Consider the following 18,051-nt stretch of genomic DNA (forward strand, 5'->3'; position numbering starts at 1 on the left):
GGGCAACTAGGATCATTGTTCAGACTTATGTTCAGGGTTTATCTATTTGTCAACTGTAGGTAGGTCTGGGGCAGCCGCCGACACACATAGTGTGATGATGGTGCTTGCCATCGATTCGCGGTCTCTTCTCCTTGTCCAAAGTTCACCCAAGCTGGAGGGGCCCGAAAAGACACGCATGTACAACGTCCCCGCCCCCTCTTGGGACATGGAGGCACGTTCAGAAGTGATGTATGTCTCTTGTGCCTTCGTATGGCCGACTCCACCAGTTGTTGAAGAGACCAGGAACATGCACAAGTCAGCTGCTGGTCCCCTCATTTCCTCTGTCCCCCTCTCCCCTTTCATAGACCTCATGGTCGTTTCGAGTTCTCGGCGAAGCTCTTCTTGCGACTCTTCGCCAATTCATAAGACATTCCAGAAACCAGGTAACGACTCTAAGAGCAATCTTCTCAACATCTCAAGTGAGCTCTGGTTGCGATGCGATCTGCGTCGTGCGTACGCCTCGAGTACTGGTTTGTCGATTGTTGCCGCAGAATTAGAGGCCGGGGAATACTGACAAGAAGAAAAAAACACCAAAGGAAAAGGGATATTGCTGCGACTGCAGTGTGTCATGTCGATATATGAGCGTAGTATGAAAGGAAAAAAAGCACTCCATAAAGGAGCTCTCTCAGAGGCTTCCGCAAGAAGGAATGGGTACTATTGCCGAAATATGCGTGGATGCCCGCTCGTTTTGCTGTCATATGACACAAGAAGATTACGTTTATAAGAACAATCAAGAAGTTTACCAACAGTGCCCCGTCCGGGTCGCTTAGAGGAGTGCTGATAAGGTCAAGGGCCATATGCTCCGAATGACTATCAAGCGCTTTGCGGGGACGAAACTGGAAGAGACACATTTCCGCCTTTCTCCTCGAATGCAGGCTTGCGGGCGCTTGCACTTTCCATACGCTGCAGACCAAGCTTTTCTAACCCGGAGACAGCACTGTCAACTTCACCAAAGGAAATGCCAAGGCCGTTCTGCTTCTCATCGTCGCCCTCCAGAGATGCAGGGTCCTCAGCCCTTTCGTCAAGGTTCATCAGCGCGGGTGGCCGATGACGCATCTGTCGGGCTTTGGTGAGTGATATTGTCTTCTGCTGGTAGGTCGATGTCATGGGCTTTGTGTCGTCGCGATCAATAGTCGCCTTCATTAACGCAGCCATCCATAGGCGACCTTGCTTCAAGTTGGAACAGGCAAAGTAATGCACTGTTGGTTTCGTGAAGTTGACCGCTCGTGATAAACCGGCTCGAGGTGGCATTAATTTGAAGATGAACATGGCATCATCGCCCTTTTCCAATGTTTCCGATGCGAGATCACTGTCAGCCGGCGCAACAGGGGTGTTGCCAGCACCCGTGATGGTGGCGTGAAGTCCCGTCAAGCGATCAGTATCAGCAGGAAGTACACGATGGAAGGATATGTCGATAAGACCCTTCTCTTCTGTGTCGTCCTCGGAATAGAAGTAAGACAGACGCCGGCCTTTGAGGACAAAGAGTCTCGGTTTCCAGGTCGTCATGAGATTGCTGTTTTTCTTTTTCATCCAGCCGCTGTAGTCGGCACCCTTAACAGCTTCGCGTGGCGAGATCTTGAGCAGTCCTCTTTGGTAAGCGCTCGTTTCTTGTTTTGTCTTCTGCTTGGCAGCCTTGCGATTTTGATTGGCAGCGGCGGAGAGTGGGCTCTTGGCGAGGCCAGGTGACTCCAAGTCAAGGCTCGGCCCTCCGGATGGCGTGCTCGACCCGGTCGTCTTTGCGGAGTCGCGTAGAGAGCCATCGCTCGGCGACGCAAGCTTGGCCCTCTCGGTGCCAGTCACGGCGTCTGATATAGCACGCAGGCCACTAAATCCGGACATTTTGGCTGGCTTGGCAAGCCAGTCGCTGTGCAGGGCTTGCCGGTTGGCAGAAGAATTAGGTGGTGGGCTTCCCTCGACTTCTCCGTTGTTTAGCTTGGTAACGGTAGGAGCAGGGCCGTCCTTCATCGGCGGTACCGGTCGGAACGAATCAGTGGTCGCTGTTGACATCCTTCGTTGCGATTGCGACCCAGATCTGCCATAGTACATTTGAGCCGCGGTCGGCGGGTCCCTGGACGAGTCGACACTTCCGAAACGGGAATGCCGAGAAAGAGCTGTCGCGCTTCTAACGCGCTGTTCTTCCGTATAGCTTCCCTTCTGGGAATGCCCTGCAAGACTGTCGCCCCGTTTTTTGAGCGTATTGCGTTTATTGCGCCCATCCACCTCAGTCCCTGAGAAATAACCCCGGTCAAGGTCCAAACCACCCGGGGCATCTGTCACGCTGTCCGCCGAGATGTTCAAATCTTGCAGCCCAGTCGACGAGAGAGGGCGTGCCGAGGCAGCAGTTGTCGATGCCCCACCCATGGTCCAATTGCGATCGAATGAAGGCTGCTTTCTATGAGTCGATAGCTCTTTCTGGGCCAAAGAGCCGGCTGACGAGAGCTTGGCGTGACTGCCCGTCACCGTAGTCCCCGTAAGACGGTAGTCTGTAGATGAATGACGGCGCGAGTGGTGCAGGTCTCGTACAGAGGCGGCCGAAGGCCTCCTTAGATGTGATGTTTGTGTCGGACTGCCCTGCGAAAGATGTGGAGAGATCGGTGTCATGGGACTGAGGGGATCGCCCATGGGCGTAGATTGAGACAAGCGTCTGCCTTGGTCCATAGATCCCATCTTGCTCGCATTAGTTAAAGTATTGGTCCGACTGCGCATTCTGAACCCTCGCTTCCAGCGTCACTTGCATGCGATGCAGTGTTCCTCCGGGCCAACAGAATACCATTGACCTCATCTTGCAAGTTCTTAACTTTCTGCCACGTCTTCAGTCTCCGGCCTACAGAACCAAGGTCAAAGGCTTTGAGAAACAGCGACGACTGATCCATGCTGAGCAGAACCTCGCCGGTTATTTCCTGGTCGCGGAAGACTTCACAGTGCTTCTTGTCGACACCAATGGTGAACAAGTACTCGGCCACATCGTCAGCGTTCCAGGACTCGACCTGTGCTCGAGTGTGTGCATCGTCTTCCTCCTCGTCCGTTTCTTCGCCTTGTATGTAGGAAAGCCGGTCATGCAAGGGAGCACTATACTCGCTACTCGAATCGTTGGCAGCGTGGGGGCTCTGTTATTTGGTTTCCCATGCAAATCGTTCATATGCTCATCGATGACGGTGAGAGTCTCGTGTAGGACAGGACTATCCTGGCTTTGCCCGTGGCCGGCTAACCGAGCTGCTGCTGCTGCCACTCCAAGCCCCGAACTTCCTGATGCGCTCCGGCTGCTGCTTAACGGATTTGAATTAGCATGCGCGAGAGGCTTGCTTTCTGACTTTGCCGAGTTCAAGGGTAGGGTAACAGGGTCGGGTTTGGTCGTGGATCCGTGGGATGTAGCTGGGCGCACATCGCTTGCTGTGGCGGCAGCTTTGGCCGACAAACTCGTCTCCCCATTTGTGGTCGCAGGTTGGACTCCTGGAGCAGTCCTAGGTGCTGCTGCTGTAGAAGTTATACCTCTGGGTGCAGGCCGCGTATAAACTGCAACAGATGGCCAAGTTAACATATGAAACCAAGGGCTGCCATATTGGCTGCAATCGCTTTCGGGCAAAGAACGAACCTTCTGGAAAGAGCCCACTGTTGTCGTTGTTTAGATGCTTGCCCAAGAACCAGCCATCACCAAACTCATCGTCGCGCTCGATTAATTTAATGCGGTCTCCCTTAGCCAAACTCAACTCGTCAGAGCTCCTAGCCAGGAAGTCGTCTTCGTAAAGGATGGTCAGCAAAGTCATGCATACAGTCTGTGGGGGTATAATCTTGTGAGAACCCGGATTTCCCGGGCATTCAAGAATATCGGATTGGTGAAATAGCAGGAGAACGGGCTAGGGCGGCCACTTACGAATGACCACAAGAATATCGCCGACCTCAGGTTTGGTCTGGAATTCCGACCGCGACGCCATCTTTCCCTTCCTTCAAATATGGCGAGTTTCTGAGACTTCCAGGTTCGCCTTAGAGAAAAGGCGAAAAGGGGCGCAGGGCGACGATGGTGTACTAAACGGATGCGACACCCCAAAGTGGCATCCAAGTTGTAAAGGTGATTTGGGGTTTGTCGGCGGGATGCCCTTGAACACCAGATTAGGCTGGCTTGACGGAGCCCGAAGGAGCGAGTGACCCAAGGTGACGTCGAATGTGCTGTGCTTGTCCGTCGCAAAGCCGGTGCAGTTCAGCTTGCAGGGCAGATGACAAGCAATAAGAATGGTGTCGGTCGGGGATGGTCTTGGTGCTCGGCGTCTGATTCGCTCAATGTTTCATCGACGGGTTGAATGCATTGAAAAGGGCATTGGGGATCGCAGCCACAGCCGTCCGTGGGTGCCGACAGTGAGGGAGAGAGCTGTGAGGACGTGGGAGTCGTGCAGGTTTGTGTCTTGTCCAGCCAGTCGATGTCGAGCCACGTTTTTTTGGCGGTTGGGCTCGATCGAGTCTTTTCCTTTTCTCTCCTCGCGGCGCTTGCCAGGATTGGGTTTCAGTCCCCGTTGTTGTGTGTTGGGACCCGATATATGTCGCTGTGAGGAATTATGGCAATGAGAGCGGGATCCTCGATTGCGAAAAAAGGACAGCAGAGGAATCAATTGAGAGATGAGAGGTGACGGGGGGCAGAGGCGGAACTGCTTCGACCGTCAAGTGTCAATGTCACGTCACACTGGGCGCTACAAATATCCGTTTGGCCCACCAGCTGTATTCACATTGTTTGGCCCAAGGGGGGACGGGGGGGCTCTGCGACGGGTGCAACTTACGCGCAAATGTGCAGCAGTGTGAGGTTGAGGGATCTCCAGGTCAAAGGCCAGGGCAGATGGGCCTTGGTGGGATGAAGAACGGGATTGCTGACGAGAGCGACGGCCAGCCAGGCCAGGCCAGACAGACAGAGACAGACAGACACACATGCGTTGCGGGCGGCGGCAACGACAGAAAGGGCAAGCTGATGGATGCCCATGCTTAGTTACTTCTACCTACCTACTTTAGGTACTATCAATCTAATGCCGCCAACTGCTAACCTAACCAGAAAACAGCACACAAGACTGCACTTGAGTTGTCGAGAGGGGCCGGGCTGGACCTGGGCTGCTAAGGTTGGTTGCTTGTACTGGTGGGGTGATTCAGGCAGGGTACCTGGGCCCGTACGTGTGCCTGTACCTGGGCCTGTACCTATCTCTACCTGTCTCTACCTGTGCCTCTGCCCAGGAAGGCCCCGAATGCGAAGTAGCAAGCGTGCTGGCAAGTATTCAATGTAGGACAATAGCGCTCGGCTGCCCATGCTTTAATCAAATGTTTCTCTCCACTTATTACTTTCTTCGACGGACTACCCTCCCCTTATGGGGTCCTCTCCGTTTGATGGCACCCAGGCACTGTTGAGTCCGGAATCTAGAGTATGCCGCCAAGACTTCTCATTGGACGTCGCAGACTTTGATATCGGTTATTAGGTTTTCGAAAGGTAGCACTTGATATGTAGGTAGGTATAAGGCGCACACCTCGAGACCCAAAGATTCAGAACGAGGACAGGACTGCACCCGCCATTTCTCTCAGGGCAGAGAGAGGCCAGGACGGATAACGCAGGACAATGCAGCAGGCCCAGAGCCCGCAGCCCGCCATGATGGTATGGTCGAAGAAATGGCTTGGGTGCTATGTCTGTTAGTCGCAATCTAAGAGGGATTGCCGGCCTTTTGTGGCGGGGTTCATTCATAAGCTCGCCGGCAGATCAGGTACACAAGGGCTCTCTTCATCTACCAAGAAGTGTGTGTGTGTCGGATCCAACGCTGGCCATGCAAGACTGCATTTCCTACATCCTGCGTCTACCCGTTTCTACCTATTGCTCAGACACTCCAGTTACCCTATATCCGAGTGATTTGCAGGTCAGAACGCGGGCCCCCAACTATGATAATGCGAGATGTGGGTGCCCAGCAAGAATGAGGTGTCCTCTTTGAGGGACAATGACTACCAATCAGCCTGGCTTGACAAGACTTTTGCTGGTTCCATTGGCTAAAGCATGATGATCCTGGCCATGGTCTCGGTGCTGGAAAGAAAGACCATCAACTACATGCTACCAAGCAGGATGGTCAATATTTAGGGTCGGACTCGTTCTTGTCTCTAAAAAAAATAAAAAAAAAAAATGCACAGAAAAGGGAACATATGCAGCTCACGAGCAGTGCGCACTTCGCTTGGACGGCGGCCGCAGACAACACAACTCAGTGTCCCGGAGCAACCATTGCCATGACCTACCTAGGTAGGTGTGATGTCCCTCTGAGGTCTGATGTTGATATTGGCACTGCCATTGCCATGTGGTCGTATACGAGACATAACAAGATCCCCGTGTTGCTAAAATCAAACGCCCCCAGCACCTAAGGCGGCAATGCCGTCATGGAACTGTGATTCTAGCCAAAACATCAACGTCTCGGTAGGTTATGTTGTGTAACATAGTAACCCGAAGGCAAACAACATACTCATCTTGATTCTGGCCAGGCAGCCGTGAAATCCCTATCTTGCTTGCAGGCATGTCTCAGCTGTCAAGACACGGGTGTGTTTTGGGATATTGAGTGAACCAGAGATTATGTGGCTTCCATGGCGGATCCAACAACCGGCGGACATACATGATACATGCCAGCAATCCAGCGGACACCAACCATCCTTATTCACTCGCTGCTCACGTGACCCTGCCACTTGCAGTATCGCCGAAAGCTATGTGCTAAATAAGAGCAGGTTGCTATATTTACATGTGCCTGAAGCCAGGCACTACATACATGCTTATATATACATATAGCGGCACTTCTGCGACCACACGTTAGAAAGGCCCGCCGAATCGCCCAATGGACAATGTTCCCTTTTTTTCACGGAGTCAGGGCAAAAGAACGACGTCGAACTAGACGGGGTCCCATCCCCTGTCCAGATGTATGCACCTAAACAAGCCCATAAGTAGGCATGCATACCTACCTGTATGTAAATCTCATGGGTGCATCTGATAGATCCCAGATGTATCCGTACTTGGCGACCGGTCAAACAGGGACCCTGTATCCCAACTACCCGAACGCGGCTATGAGTGAAAGAGGCAAAGCGCGCATGCAAGGTGAGGAACCTGGGCGCAAAGGCCCGCCAGCCCGCCAGCCCGCCAGCCCGCCAGCCCGCCAGCCCGCCCCAGCCGAGCCACCAGCACCACACCAACCTGTTACAGGGAGGTCGCAGCAGCGCCGGAGGAGTTGGGAGATGGATAGATGTTGAGACTGCCCGCCCGAAGAGTCTGGTGAGAGAGGGCGAGAGAGCCAGAGAGTTAGGGAGCCTCAACCTAACCGGACCACAGCAGGCGCAAACAACTAAAAAGTAAACCACGCGTGCCTGCCTTCAATCCGATGTAGGAACTACCTGCTCTGTCCTATGTAAAGCTACACGCACCGTTCGGATTGGGCTGGCATGCGTCACACTCTCTCTCTGTGAAAATCCAACGTTGAATGATGCCCTTCTTCGACCATCCCACGGCGTTGAGTCACTGAAACTTGCTGGCCGCAAACCTTCGCGAAGAAAAATAAAAAGCCCTGGCCATATATGCCCATCGACACGCGAAATACCCTAAGTTGCCCTTGGGCCGCCCATGCGAATATCTTTCCCTTCTTTTCCACAACAAATACCCTAGTTACCTCGCTGGCGGCGCCGGCCACGAGACCCGCAACTTGGACGGTAACAGTACGTAAGATCGTACGCGCGACATCCCGATCGATAACCCTATCGCATGTGGCAGGCGGCGAATTGGCCACTTGACACGGTTGGAATCGGAAGACAGGCCCCGACTGCGATGAATGCGTGAATCCATGGCGCCTGCTGGGGGCAACAATCGTCTGCGCCGCGCAGGGCCTCGGGCTCTGCTCCAAATCATCACCAGCAGATTGCCGCATCGAACTCGACGGTCGAGAGGTTCTTGGGTGGCCGTAAGCCTTCATGGATGCACAACGCCGCCGCCTCTAAGCCCACACCTCGCCCTTCTCACTACCAGGCTCCAAAACCATTCACTCAACCACCGCACGCTGCCAATCCCGTCACAAAGCAAGCACCACCGACAGTACGCGACAAGCAAACTGTTTCTTCGTCATCCAAACAGTCGCCGTCGACGCAAGTTCTACCTTCACTTCCCCCGTCTGCTCCGACCCGAAGCTCCGCATCGTAAGACTACCCGCCTCATCATCCCAAGCCTCTGCGGCTTTCCATCTTCCGCCTTTTCTACCACCCCTTTGGATATAAATTAACCTAGGATGTTTCTTTCTAGGATTCCGACTGCCCCTGCCGTGCTTCCCTCTCCGGCCCCAAGTGACGAGCCCAGCCCGGCTGTGTCAGCAACGCCGTATGAAGCGCCCAGCCCTTCGAATAGCACGACTGCGAACCCTTTCCCGACCACCACCGAAGCGCGCTTCGAGGTAGTTCCTGCCGGTGCGGGAGTGGTGAACGCTATACAGCCGCCGAGTGGTAACGCACCGCCGAATGGGTCGATCCCACCGCCCAGCGGCGAAGTCAGACCTATGTCGGCCTCGACGACTTCGCCGGCACTTCCTCCAGCATCGGCAGGGAGCTCGCTCCAAACCCCGCCGACACCAAGTATAACTACGTTCAACCGTGCGACTGCCCCTTCCGAGCCAGGTCGGGATCAAGAGCAGCCAGCAAAGCGGCGTCGAATGGTTTCCGGGTGAGTATATCCACTGCCTCTTCTCCACAAGGGCCCAAGTTTGCTGACATGTGTGTACAGGTTGACTCTGCTCCAAGCCCTTAAGGCTCTTCCGGTTCTCGATGCGCAAATACGACAGAGTGGCGGAGTTGAAGCTCTGGAGCCGGGTGTTGAGAGGCCACGATACCAACTCCTGAGGGACGCGTGTGAAGATGGGGACATTTTCTTCGTCGTTCTTCATCAGATATTCTGTCTTTGGTCATCCAGCCCACGCGAAACCCACAAGCTCTACATTCAGGGCATACACGATCCTGCCCTGATCGACAGTGCATTTGGACAGATGAGCACGATTCTTAAGAGCAATTCCCTAATCCGTTCCGAACAGTTGAGCTGGCTTGTGCAGTTTCCGGGCCCTCTCGACGTATTGCGTAATGCCTTTCCAGAGTACAGCCGCGTTGTCCGAGCCGTGTTGGACTTCTTGGTCCGCCTCACGCAGTTCTGGATGGTTGTCAACAACGAACACAGGAAACTAGGATACCCGCTACTTGTTGATGAGATGCTTAGCACATTCCAACTGTATTCAACAGTTCTTCAAACTATCGTTTTCAGAGCTTCCAGGCGGACATGTGGTATCACTGACGGGCCGGTTGGCGCGCAAATGGACAAGTTGTTCAAAGAGGACCAAATTCAACACCGCCAGCCCAACGGCTCTTTCATGGTCAGGACGGACCGGGATTTCCACAAAGAGCCTATCAATCAGATTATTATTCAGAAATACCAAGCACTTGCTGCCAGAATGCAGATGTCCAATAATGCCGCATACATGCCGTACAATAACTCTCCCGACCTGCGGCAACAGGCATTCCAACAGCAGCAGCGGCTGAACAATTCGTCGCCGTTGCAGTTAGGACCTCAAACAACTCACGGGTCATTCAGCCGGCCACCAACGGTTCCCAGTTCTACGTCGGCTGGCCCATCGCCCGTAATAGCAACAGCACACCTTGGCTCACCGGGTACGCCTGGTGGCGCTGCTTCGCCCACAGAGCAACAAAACCAGCCCTCTTTCACAACGATCCCAGCACATTACCAGTTACCCTCGCAGATGGAATCCCTGCAGAGTGTACCAAGTAACGGTCAACATATTCCTGCCAATCACTCTCCCAGCATAGCTCAAGGCCACTTCAACCAACCACAGCAGCTGCCAGGCTTCCAGCAACAACCTATGCCTATGCCAATGTACCAGCAGCAAAACCTAGGGATGAGACGTTCGTCTTATAATCATGGGCAAATTTCAAACGGGAGGTCTCCCCATCTTCAAAACGTCGCCTGTTTGCCATCCCAGGCACAGAACAGCCATTTCTCTGCCATGAATGGCCAAGTCATGGCGAGCCAGGATCGTCAAAATCACTCGAATCAATCTGGCGGCCAAACATCACCAAACCTCCAAAATATCATGCAGGCTCCTGTACCCTCCCCGCAGAGGAACATGGCTATGCCGGTGCCGATGGAACCAACTACCAGGAATATGCCGAGGAATATAGCTCCCGCCGTCGCTAGCAACCCATCTGGAAACGAGGGTCAGCTACCACAATATGTTCAACAACATATGCAGCACCATTTTTCCTTGCAGCAGCAGCAGATGCATGTTCATCGGCAGATGCAAACGCAGGCCCTGCAACAGCATTTGAGACAGCAACAGCAACAAGGTGGACCACAGCCAGTTGCGGTCAACGCTGTAAGCCAGCAAGGTCCTGTCAGATCTCCGAGTGTGAGAGGTAACGCGCAACTCCAAGGAGACCCTTCTCGCGTGAATCCACGCAATCAAACGTCCCGGGACGTCCGCATTCCACCCATTCACTTACAAGACTACCCGCACGATCCTTATGACAGAAAGTCTGTGTCAAATGCATTACATCAGGCTGATATCAGAAGTCCCAAACGTATGCTGAGTGGCGCTTTCAAGTTTACAAACAACGAGAGATACTACCAGTATATCAAGAGCTTGGCGCTGGACCCCTCGGCCATCCCGCCACACAACCACTTGTATTCTTTCTTGTTCAACGTTTCCAACGAGGAGTATGCCAGAATATCCAGAGACACGGTCCGACCGGGCGATATTCCTCAGACTCTGCCAGTCAATGTGTTCTCAAATGGATCAATTCGTCTCCGGCTGCGGTGCGTCATGCAGAAAAAGACACAGTATCATTGTCGGAGGCGCAGTGGGTCAAGGAGGAAAGCGCTTGGCCAGATCAGATCTTCATGCAGCTGAACAATCGTACCCTGACCATTAGGCGCAAACAACACTACGCCCAGGATCAACCGATCGAGATTGGCGGCTACGTCAGTCCGGGCCTCAACGAGCTCAAGATCTCTGTTCCTCCGAATATTCCTCAACAGAGGGTGTGGCCATCAAACAAGAAGCCTTTCATAGCTGTCGAGGTTGTGGAAACTCTCAGCCATAGCTCTGTCCTTGCTCTGCACAATCTGAGCGTTGACTCTTCAACACCCGCCGAGCAGACTGTGGGCATCATCAGGAAGCGTCTAGGAGGGCCATCTGGCGGTACAGACGACGACGACATTGCTATAATCGCCAGTGATTTGACGATCAGGGTCGCTGACCCTTTCAGTTTGTGCATCTTCAATACACCTGTCCGAGGTGCGAACTGTGACCATCTAGAGTGCTTCGATCTCGAGACGTGGCTCAACACTCGTCCAAGCAAGAAGTCATGCGTTTGCGGTAGCAGGGAAGCAAACTGCCGGATTTGTCCTCGAGAGCCGACTTTTACCGATAAATGGAAATGCCCCATTTGCGGCGAAGATGCTCGGCCACAATCGCTTCGAATCGATGGTTTCTTATCAGATGTCAGAGCGGCATTGGCAGCGCAAGGTCGGCTCGGTACCAAGGATATTGCCGTTTCTGCCGATGGTACATGGAAGCCGGTAGTCGAATCGGAAGATGAAGACGGCGACGACGATAGTGACGTTGACACCACACCAGCTGTAGCGCGATCAGCACGATCTCGGTCGATTTCCAAGCCGATGCTACAGCGAGCGCCTGTTGAGGTCATTACGCTGGACGATGATTAGGATGGCGCGACTGCAATTCAAACGAGGGCATGCCATTTCAACATTCTGCTAGAAAGCTGCGATCGAACCTTTACGAGCAGCAGTACGCTCGACAACGAGCGCTTAATTATTTGAAGCCCTTTTTCCATCGCGAGAGAGCAAGCAAGGCGTTATGGGTTTTTGGGAAACGAAGGTCCTACACTGCAACATTTGCCGCAGGACTGGCGGAGTTGGGATCGGCACGATGACAGCAAAGCATTCAAGTGAGCGAGAAAAAGGCTGGCCTGGTTTTGCATTGCAATGATTTACTACTTCAGCTGGGTGTAGATTATGCGGCGGCATGTGGCAATGCGCCACATGCTCAACGTTTCAGATTAGCCACACGAAGCTGCGCAGGGAGACATACCGTCCCCGAACGAAGATAATGATAAGCTATTTTACTAGACGACTAGACGATGCGAGGGTAGTTGAATGAAATGTGAAGTCACTTGAAGGGGCGTAGGAGGGTCCCAGACTACCTTCCGTAGCGAACTAACAAACACCAAGCAGCACTAGATGAAACGGCATAACGACCTGTGTGCCTCGAATCTCCTCGAAGTCCTCTACCCCATTCCCATCGCGGCTGTAGGATTCGCCATTGCCGCGGAACAGTAAGCCTGACCAGATGGGTACGGGCGCGGACAAGTGCACGGGGCGTAAGCATCGTCTCGGGCCACCCGAATGTGCAGAGAGGCTAGTCGTGTTATTTTGGGAACGGCTATGCTTGCTAGTTCAGGACTTGGTCAAACAGTCAGGTGATATATACATATACCTATGGCAGTCCGCTGTTCTGGGCAGAAGTGGAAGAGACGACTCTCGGTTTCGGCTCATAGATAATATAAGACATATTTGCTTCAGTTTTCAACAGCAAACGACAGCAAGAACACACACACACACACACACACACAAGGCGTATACACAAAGCGAACCACTCAAAGCCATGTCCGACCTCACGCCAGGATCCATGGCCAATTTCTCCTGCACCATCGGCCACTGGGCCGAGGCGGCGGTGCCCCACGGCATCACAGTCGGCGAGATCGCGTACTGGCCGGCGCGGAACGCCCAAGGCAACGCGATCAGGCCCCAAGACACGATGGAGTGGAAGGCGCTGGCCCCGTGCTGCGAGAACCCCGGAACGTCACCAAGCAGCCGGACGACTGCGTGCTCTGGTGCGAGCTCCCGCGCGACCGGTTCCCGCCCAACCCGAAGTACGACCCGCCCCGCGAGGGCAAGTACATCGATCGCTTCAATGAGTGCATCAAGGCGAATATGCCGGACGACGGGAATGGGCTCGCTACTGGGGTTCGGTACCCGAATAATGCGAATAAGACGGATGGGGACAGCAAGCCGTCGTTGTCGTCGTCGTCGTCATCGAGTGGTCCGTCGCCCACTGCTGGGAGTCCTAATGCGGGTGAGACTGGGAAGAGCGCGGCGGTGCCTGTGCTGAGGATGCCGAGCGTGCTCAGTCTGGGCTTGCTTACGGTGATGGCTGGGGTGTACACAATTTTGTCTTGAAGTGGGTGGTGGTGGACACGAAGGGAGTGAGTTAGGGGGCAACTGGCTCGGAGAGATGATTGACGATGAATACAAGCACATAGCGACGGTGTTGATTTAGTGATATCATGGTTCTCAAGGGCTTACGAGGGTCAAACATCATTAGTGGCATGGAATTGAGTGGTACAATACCACAGCTTTCCATCCCGGCTCCTTTTCAATCTTCAGTTCCACTGGGTGTAACTCAAGGCATTGCGTTTGAGAGCATTCGACACATCATCAGAATAGCCTATCTGACCGAGCGGCATCAAATTGAACATCATGTCGACCGAGTTGAGGCTCCGGAGCACTGACTGGGAACTGAGTGGACGATGCCATCGCCATCAACTAATCATGAACGTAGATCAGGTAGAGTTATCATAAAGAGTTGTTAGCGAAACCCGGGCCAATTGGGATCAGTCGCCCAATATTCGACATATCCCCGTGTGGAGCACCCTTCCTCCTGAAAGCTCCTTGGGGAGAGAGGCGAGCTTCGGACAGGAGTCATACTCCGTCCAACATCGTGAGCTGGCTATGTGCTTAGTCTCCCATATCAGCCACTCGACAAACAAATGACCAGACATCGGCAATCTTAGCATCCAAACTTAGAGCAGGGGCATAGATTTGGGGTCACTCAAGGAGGTCAGGTTCACTGGTGCAAGAGGAAAGCCATGAAGTGTGAGCCCAGAAGGATATGTTCAATATAAAGTTAAAAGTATGTACAAGATTGCGGCTCTTTATATGAGATCGACCAATCATCTCTGGCTTGTTTTATGTACAGTGCATCATCAATAAACAACTCATGATTCCTCCCTTCGGATAACCAGGGTAGGTCCAGCCGTTCCAATCATCTCATCTCCGTATTCCCATTCTCATCGATCGTATCACGATTTTATCCCAATCCGATGTCCCCTAGTCGTTACTGGTAGGCAGGCAAAAGTCCCCGAGGTGGAGAAATTTACTGGTAGGGGTTGGTGCCGAGGCACTGAGCGTACTCGGAGGCGCAGACGCTCATGTTGGCGTCGGGGACGCCCTGGCAGGCGCTCTTCTCGGTCTCGCAGGTGGACTTGCACTTGGCGGCGTCGGCGGAGCACAGGCTCATGTTGGCGTCGGGGGCGGTGCGGCACTTGTCCTCGGAGGCCTTGCAGTTGCCCTGGTGGACGGCAGAGCCGGAAGAGGACTGGGGCTTGTCGGCGCGCTTGGCGTAGGGGTTGGTGCCGAGGCACTGGGCGTACTCGGACGAGCACACGCTCATGTTGGCGTCGGGGACGCCCTGGCAGGCGCTCTTCTCGGTCTCGCAGGTGGACTTGCACTTGGCAGCATCAGCAGAGCAGAGCGACATGTTGGCGTCGGGAGCGGTGCGGCACTTGTCCTCGGCGTCCTTGCAGTTGCCCTGGTGGACAGCGGAGCCGGAGGAGGACTGGGGCTTGTCGGCGCGCTTGGAGCCGGGGGCGGGGAAGTAGACGGCGTCACCGGTCTCCGAGTGAGGCTCCTCGCCGCGCTTGGAGTCGGGGGCGGGGAAGTAGACGGCATCGCCGGTCTCCCAGTGGGGCTCCTCGCCGCGCTTGGCGTAGGGGTTGTAGCCCAGGCACTTGGCGTTCTCGGCCGAGCACTGAGCCATGTTGGCATCGGGAGCAGTGCGGCAGGCATCGTCCTTGGCCTTGCAGTCCTCAGCGCGCTTGGCGTAAGGGTTGTAGCCGAGGCAGTCGGCGTTCTCAGCAGAGCACTGAGCCATGTTGGCGCCAGGGGCGGTGCGGCAAGCGCTGTCCTTGGCCTTGCAGTCCTCGGCGCGGCGGGTGTAAGGGTTGTAGCCCAGGCACTTGGCGTTCTCAGAAGAGCAGAAGCTCATGTTGGCATCGGGAGCGGTGCGGCACTTGTCGTCCTTGGCCTTGCAGTCCTCCTCGTTGCCGCGCTTGGTGTAAGGGTTGTATCCGAGGCAGTCGGCGTGCTCAGCGGAGCACTGGGCCATGTTGGCGCCGGGGGCGGTGCGGCAGGCGTCATCCTTGGCCTTGCAGTCCTCCTCGGCGCGCTTCTGGTAGGGGTTGTAGCCGAGGCAGTCGGCCTTCTCGGCGGAGCACTGAGCCATGTTGGCGCCGGGGGCAGAGCGGCACTTGTCGTCCTTGAGCTGGCAGCTCTTCTCATCACGCTTCATGAAGGGGTTGGTGCCCAGGCACTTGGCGTAGTCGGAGGCGCAGAGGCTCATGTTGGCATCGCCAGTGACGCGGCAGGAGTCGTAGGCCTCGGTGCAGGCGCTCTTGCAGGCAGCCTGGTTGGCATTGCACAGGCTCATGTTGGCATCAGGGGCGGTGCGGCAGGCATCATCCTTGTTCTTGCAGTCGGAGGTCGAGGGAGCGGCAACAGCGCAGTAGCTGAGGATGGCAACGGCGATGGCCTGAGTGAACTGCATCTTGGCGGTGGGGGAGGGGGTGGAAAAGAAGGGTGGTGGTCGTTAAAGAAGGAGTGGGGATTAGAGATTATTAGTCTGGTTGGTGGTCGAGTGAGTGAGTGAGTGAGTGAGTGAGTGTGTTGAGTTGAGTGATTGATGATGAGGATGATGATGGTGAGGAGAGAGGATTTGTTGTCATTTGGAGGAACGATTGCAACTTCTTTATACGCCGCATCTCGAATCCGTCTCGCCGGTTGCCATCTCCATTGCAGCAGCATCTTCAACGTCTTTCTTGGGTCATGGATCGTCATGGCTGCCGGCACTACTGCCCTGAGTGCGGAGCCGCCCTCGTATTTGGCGGCGGGACGACGGTAAGTGCTGAGCGCCCCTGGTTTTTCCCTTTTTCTCAGCGTCCGTCCCCATAACAACGTGCCCACCACGACCCGCCCCAATCAAAGCGTCACGGCAATGCGCTGGCAGTGCTGCATGCATTCGAAGAAGCTTGGTGGTGATGCTGCCACGAGTCGAGCAGAGTCGCGCAGAGTCGTGCAGAGTCGAGTAGCGCCGACAAGGCTACACCGGTCTTTCACTGCACCGCACCAACTCCTTCACCTCCACACTGTAAGACCGACCCTCCTCAGCCTCGAGAGCCTCGAAAGCCCCTCCCTGAGCCCTGAGCACCCTGGGCACCGACGCAGGCTGATCGAGTCGTTGACTCGTAGTGACAACGGGCGGACTGTCGAAATGATAGTTGGTGCGAAGAACTAAAATTAGAAGCGTCGCATCCACAATATCACGATCTAGGGTGGCGCTACTTCGGCTATGACGTGGTATTCGCGATGGGCACTCTGCCAAGTTGGAAGTCAACACTGATCAGTTAAACATCTTGGCTGCCAAACTCGATAACAGGTTTTCGGACAGGACCATAGAGTGTCTCGAGAGTGTGCAGCACTGACTGACTGCGCCGCATGTACGACTTGGAGAGCCGCCACACCCGAACTTGACGCGCCTGGCTTCTTGCTTGCTATCATGCGAATGATGGGTTAGCTGGACCCTCTGATGTGAACTATCGCCCCCACAAAGGGGAACAAAGAAAAGCCTGTTGTCTGGACCCTTGTCGGTCAGGACTCAGGAGCTTTTGCTGCCCGTGTCCTGTGCCCCCTGGATTGGACTACAGCCTTCCGTACCACAATCAGATGGGCGAAAAAACCACACGAGCGATTAAGATGATTCCTCGCAAGGGTCTAGTCGCAAATGCATTGCACGACCGCAAAATAGTTAAGATCTACATCGGCAAAGTAAGAAAGGCGTCAAGCTAACGAGCCCTACGTGCGACGCAGAGCCGAAGCAACGTCCCTACCGTTGCGTTGCACGCAACAAGGTCACAACGGGCAGCCTGTCGGGTCGTTGACATCATCTTGAGCTGAATACGAGGCGCTGAAACAAGCGGTTCTACGAGACTACGACAGTATATCCGACATCCCCGGACCCGCCGTAGAGAAGGGGGTTGCTTGTGGTCTTCTTCTTCTTCCTTCGAGAACAGAGTGCTGAACAGAGGGCCCCCTTCGGAGCCCCTACGAAATCCGACTATCCGGGCTTATCGGCAGTAGCAGTACTCGATGACCCGGATCGAAGCCATGCGAGATCCGCCGCCAACCCGCATTTCGAGCAGGTGGGACTCTATGCACCACGATGGGACCGACCCCTCCCATCCACTCCCTCCCCCTTGTCGACGGGGCGCATATAGCGTTGCAGGAGAACTGCCAAAAAGCCAATGCCAAGCTGCCAAAGTCTGGGTCCGACATGGGACGGCACAAGGCTTAAAGGCCGAATTCCACACTTGCACCAAAACCGGTCGAGTCCCCTTTGTGCTGCATATGTATCAAATCCCTAGCACGGCCTTATTGCTGGCTATATGTGCTTTACGTACAATGGACGTACGGCCAAGTCCCAGCGTGCCGCTTCACCCTGTGTGAAAACAGAATGGCATGCTGCTCATGATGATGGTATTGGGAGGTTTGTTGACTTCAGCGTGGAGAAGGTTACTATCTGTCTGTAATTGTTTGCTTATTCCGAATAGCCTCATCTGCGATGGGGCGTACACTGATTTGCGTACCAGCTACCGGATCGTTGGGTGGGATTCCAGATGCTAGACTTGCAAATGCCGGAAGGGCTGACTAAATACGAGATGCTCCTATGTAAAGTGGCTGTAATGTGGAACATCCCCGTCCTCTCCTTCATCACACCGGGCGCATCTTTCAAGCAAGGTGCACGTGCTGTATATTGGCCAGTCAGGCTTCTCGTCTGAGGAAGACATGGTTCA

General features: G+C 54.5%; 5 protein-coding genes across 5 annotated transcripts; 2 read left to right on the forward strand and 3 right to left on the reverse strand.

Annotated features, from left to right (window-relative positions):
• Positions 1–852: 852 nt before the first annotated feature.
• PG997_006052 (Protein BOI2) lies at positions 853–2,706 on the reverse strand (the record flags this gene model as incomplete). The annotated part of the gene is made up of 1 exon (XM_066810367.1): positions 853–2,706. One exon carries the CDS (start codon positions 2,704–2,706, stop codon positions 853–855), a length of 1,854 nt encoding a protein of 617 aa, XP_066669290.1.
• A 14-nt stretch (positions 2,707–2,720) lies between these two features.
• On the reverse strand, positions 2,721–3,971 carry PG997_006053 (uncharacterized protein; the record flags this gene model as incomplete). Its single annotated transcript, XM_066810368.1, has 4 exons — positions 2,721–3,146; positions 3,194–3,552; positions 3,632–3,775; positions 3,911–3,971. 4 exons carry the CDS (start codon positions 3,969–3,971, stop codon positions 2,721–2,723), a joined length of 990 nt encoding a protein of 329 aa, XP_066669291.1.
• Positions 3,972–7,990: 4,019 nt separating this feature from the next.
• PG997_006054 (miz zinc finger protein) lies at positions 7,991–11,791 on the forward strand (the record flags this gene model as incomplete). Its single annotated transcript, XM_066810369.1, has 4 exons — positions 7,991–8,208; positions 8,312–8,725; positions 8,786–10,879; positions 10,996–11,791. 4 exons carry the CDS (start codon positions 7,991–7,993, stop codon positions 11,789–11,791), a joined length of 3,522 nt encoding a protein of 1,173 aa, XP_066669292.1.
• A 958-nt stretch (positions 11,792–12,749) lies between these two features.
• Positions 12,750–13,324, forward strand: PG997_006055 (uncharacterized protein; the record flags this gene model as incomplete). Its single annotated transcript, XM_066810370.1, has 2 exons — positions 12,750–12,850; positions 12,898–13,324. 2 exons carry the CDS (start codon positions 12,750–12,752, stop codon positions 13,322–13,324), a joined length of 528 nt encoding a protein of 175 aa, XP_066669293.1.
• Positions 13,325–14,300: 976 nt separating this feature from the next.
• Positions 14,301–15,749, reverse strand: PG997_006056 (uncharacterized protein; the record flags this gene model as incomplete). The annotated part of the gene is made up of 1 exon (XM_066810371.1): positions 14,301–15,749. One exon carries the CDS (start codon positions 15,747–15,749, stop codon positions 14,301–14,303), a length of 1,449 nt encoding a protein of 482 aa, XP_066669294.1.
• Between the last annotated feature and the right edge of the window lie 2,302 nt (positions 15,750–18,051).

The sequence above is a fragment of the Apiospora hydei genome, assembly GCF_038363865.1.
Source record: "Apiospora hydei strain CBS 114990 chromosome Unknown utg000005l_segment0_segment0, whole genome shotgun sequence".
NCBI classification, from domain to species: domain Eukaryota; kingdom Fungi; phylum Ascomycota; class Sordariomycetes; order Amphisphaeriales; family Apiosporaceae; genus Apiospora; species Apiospora hydei.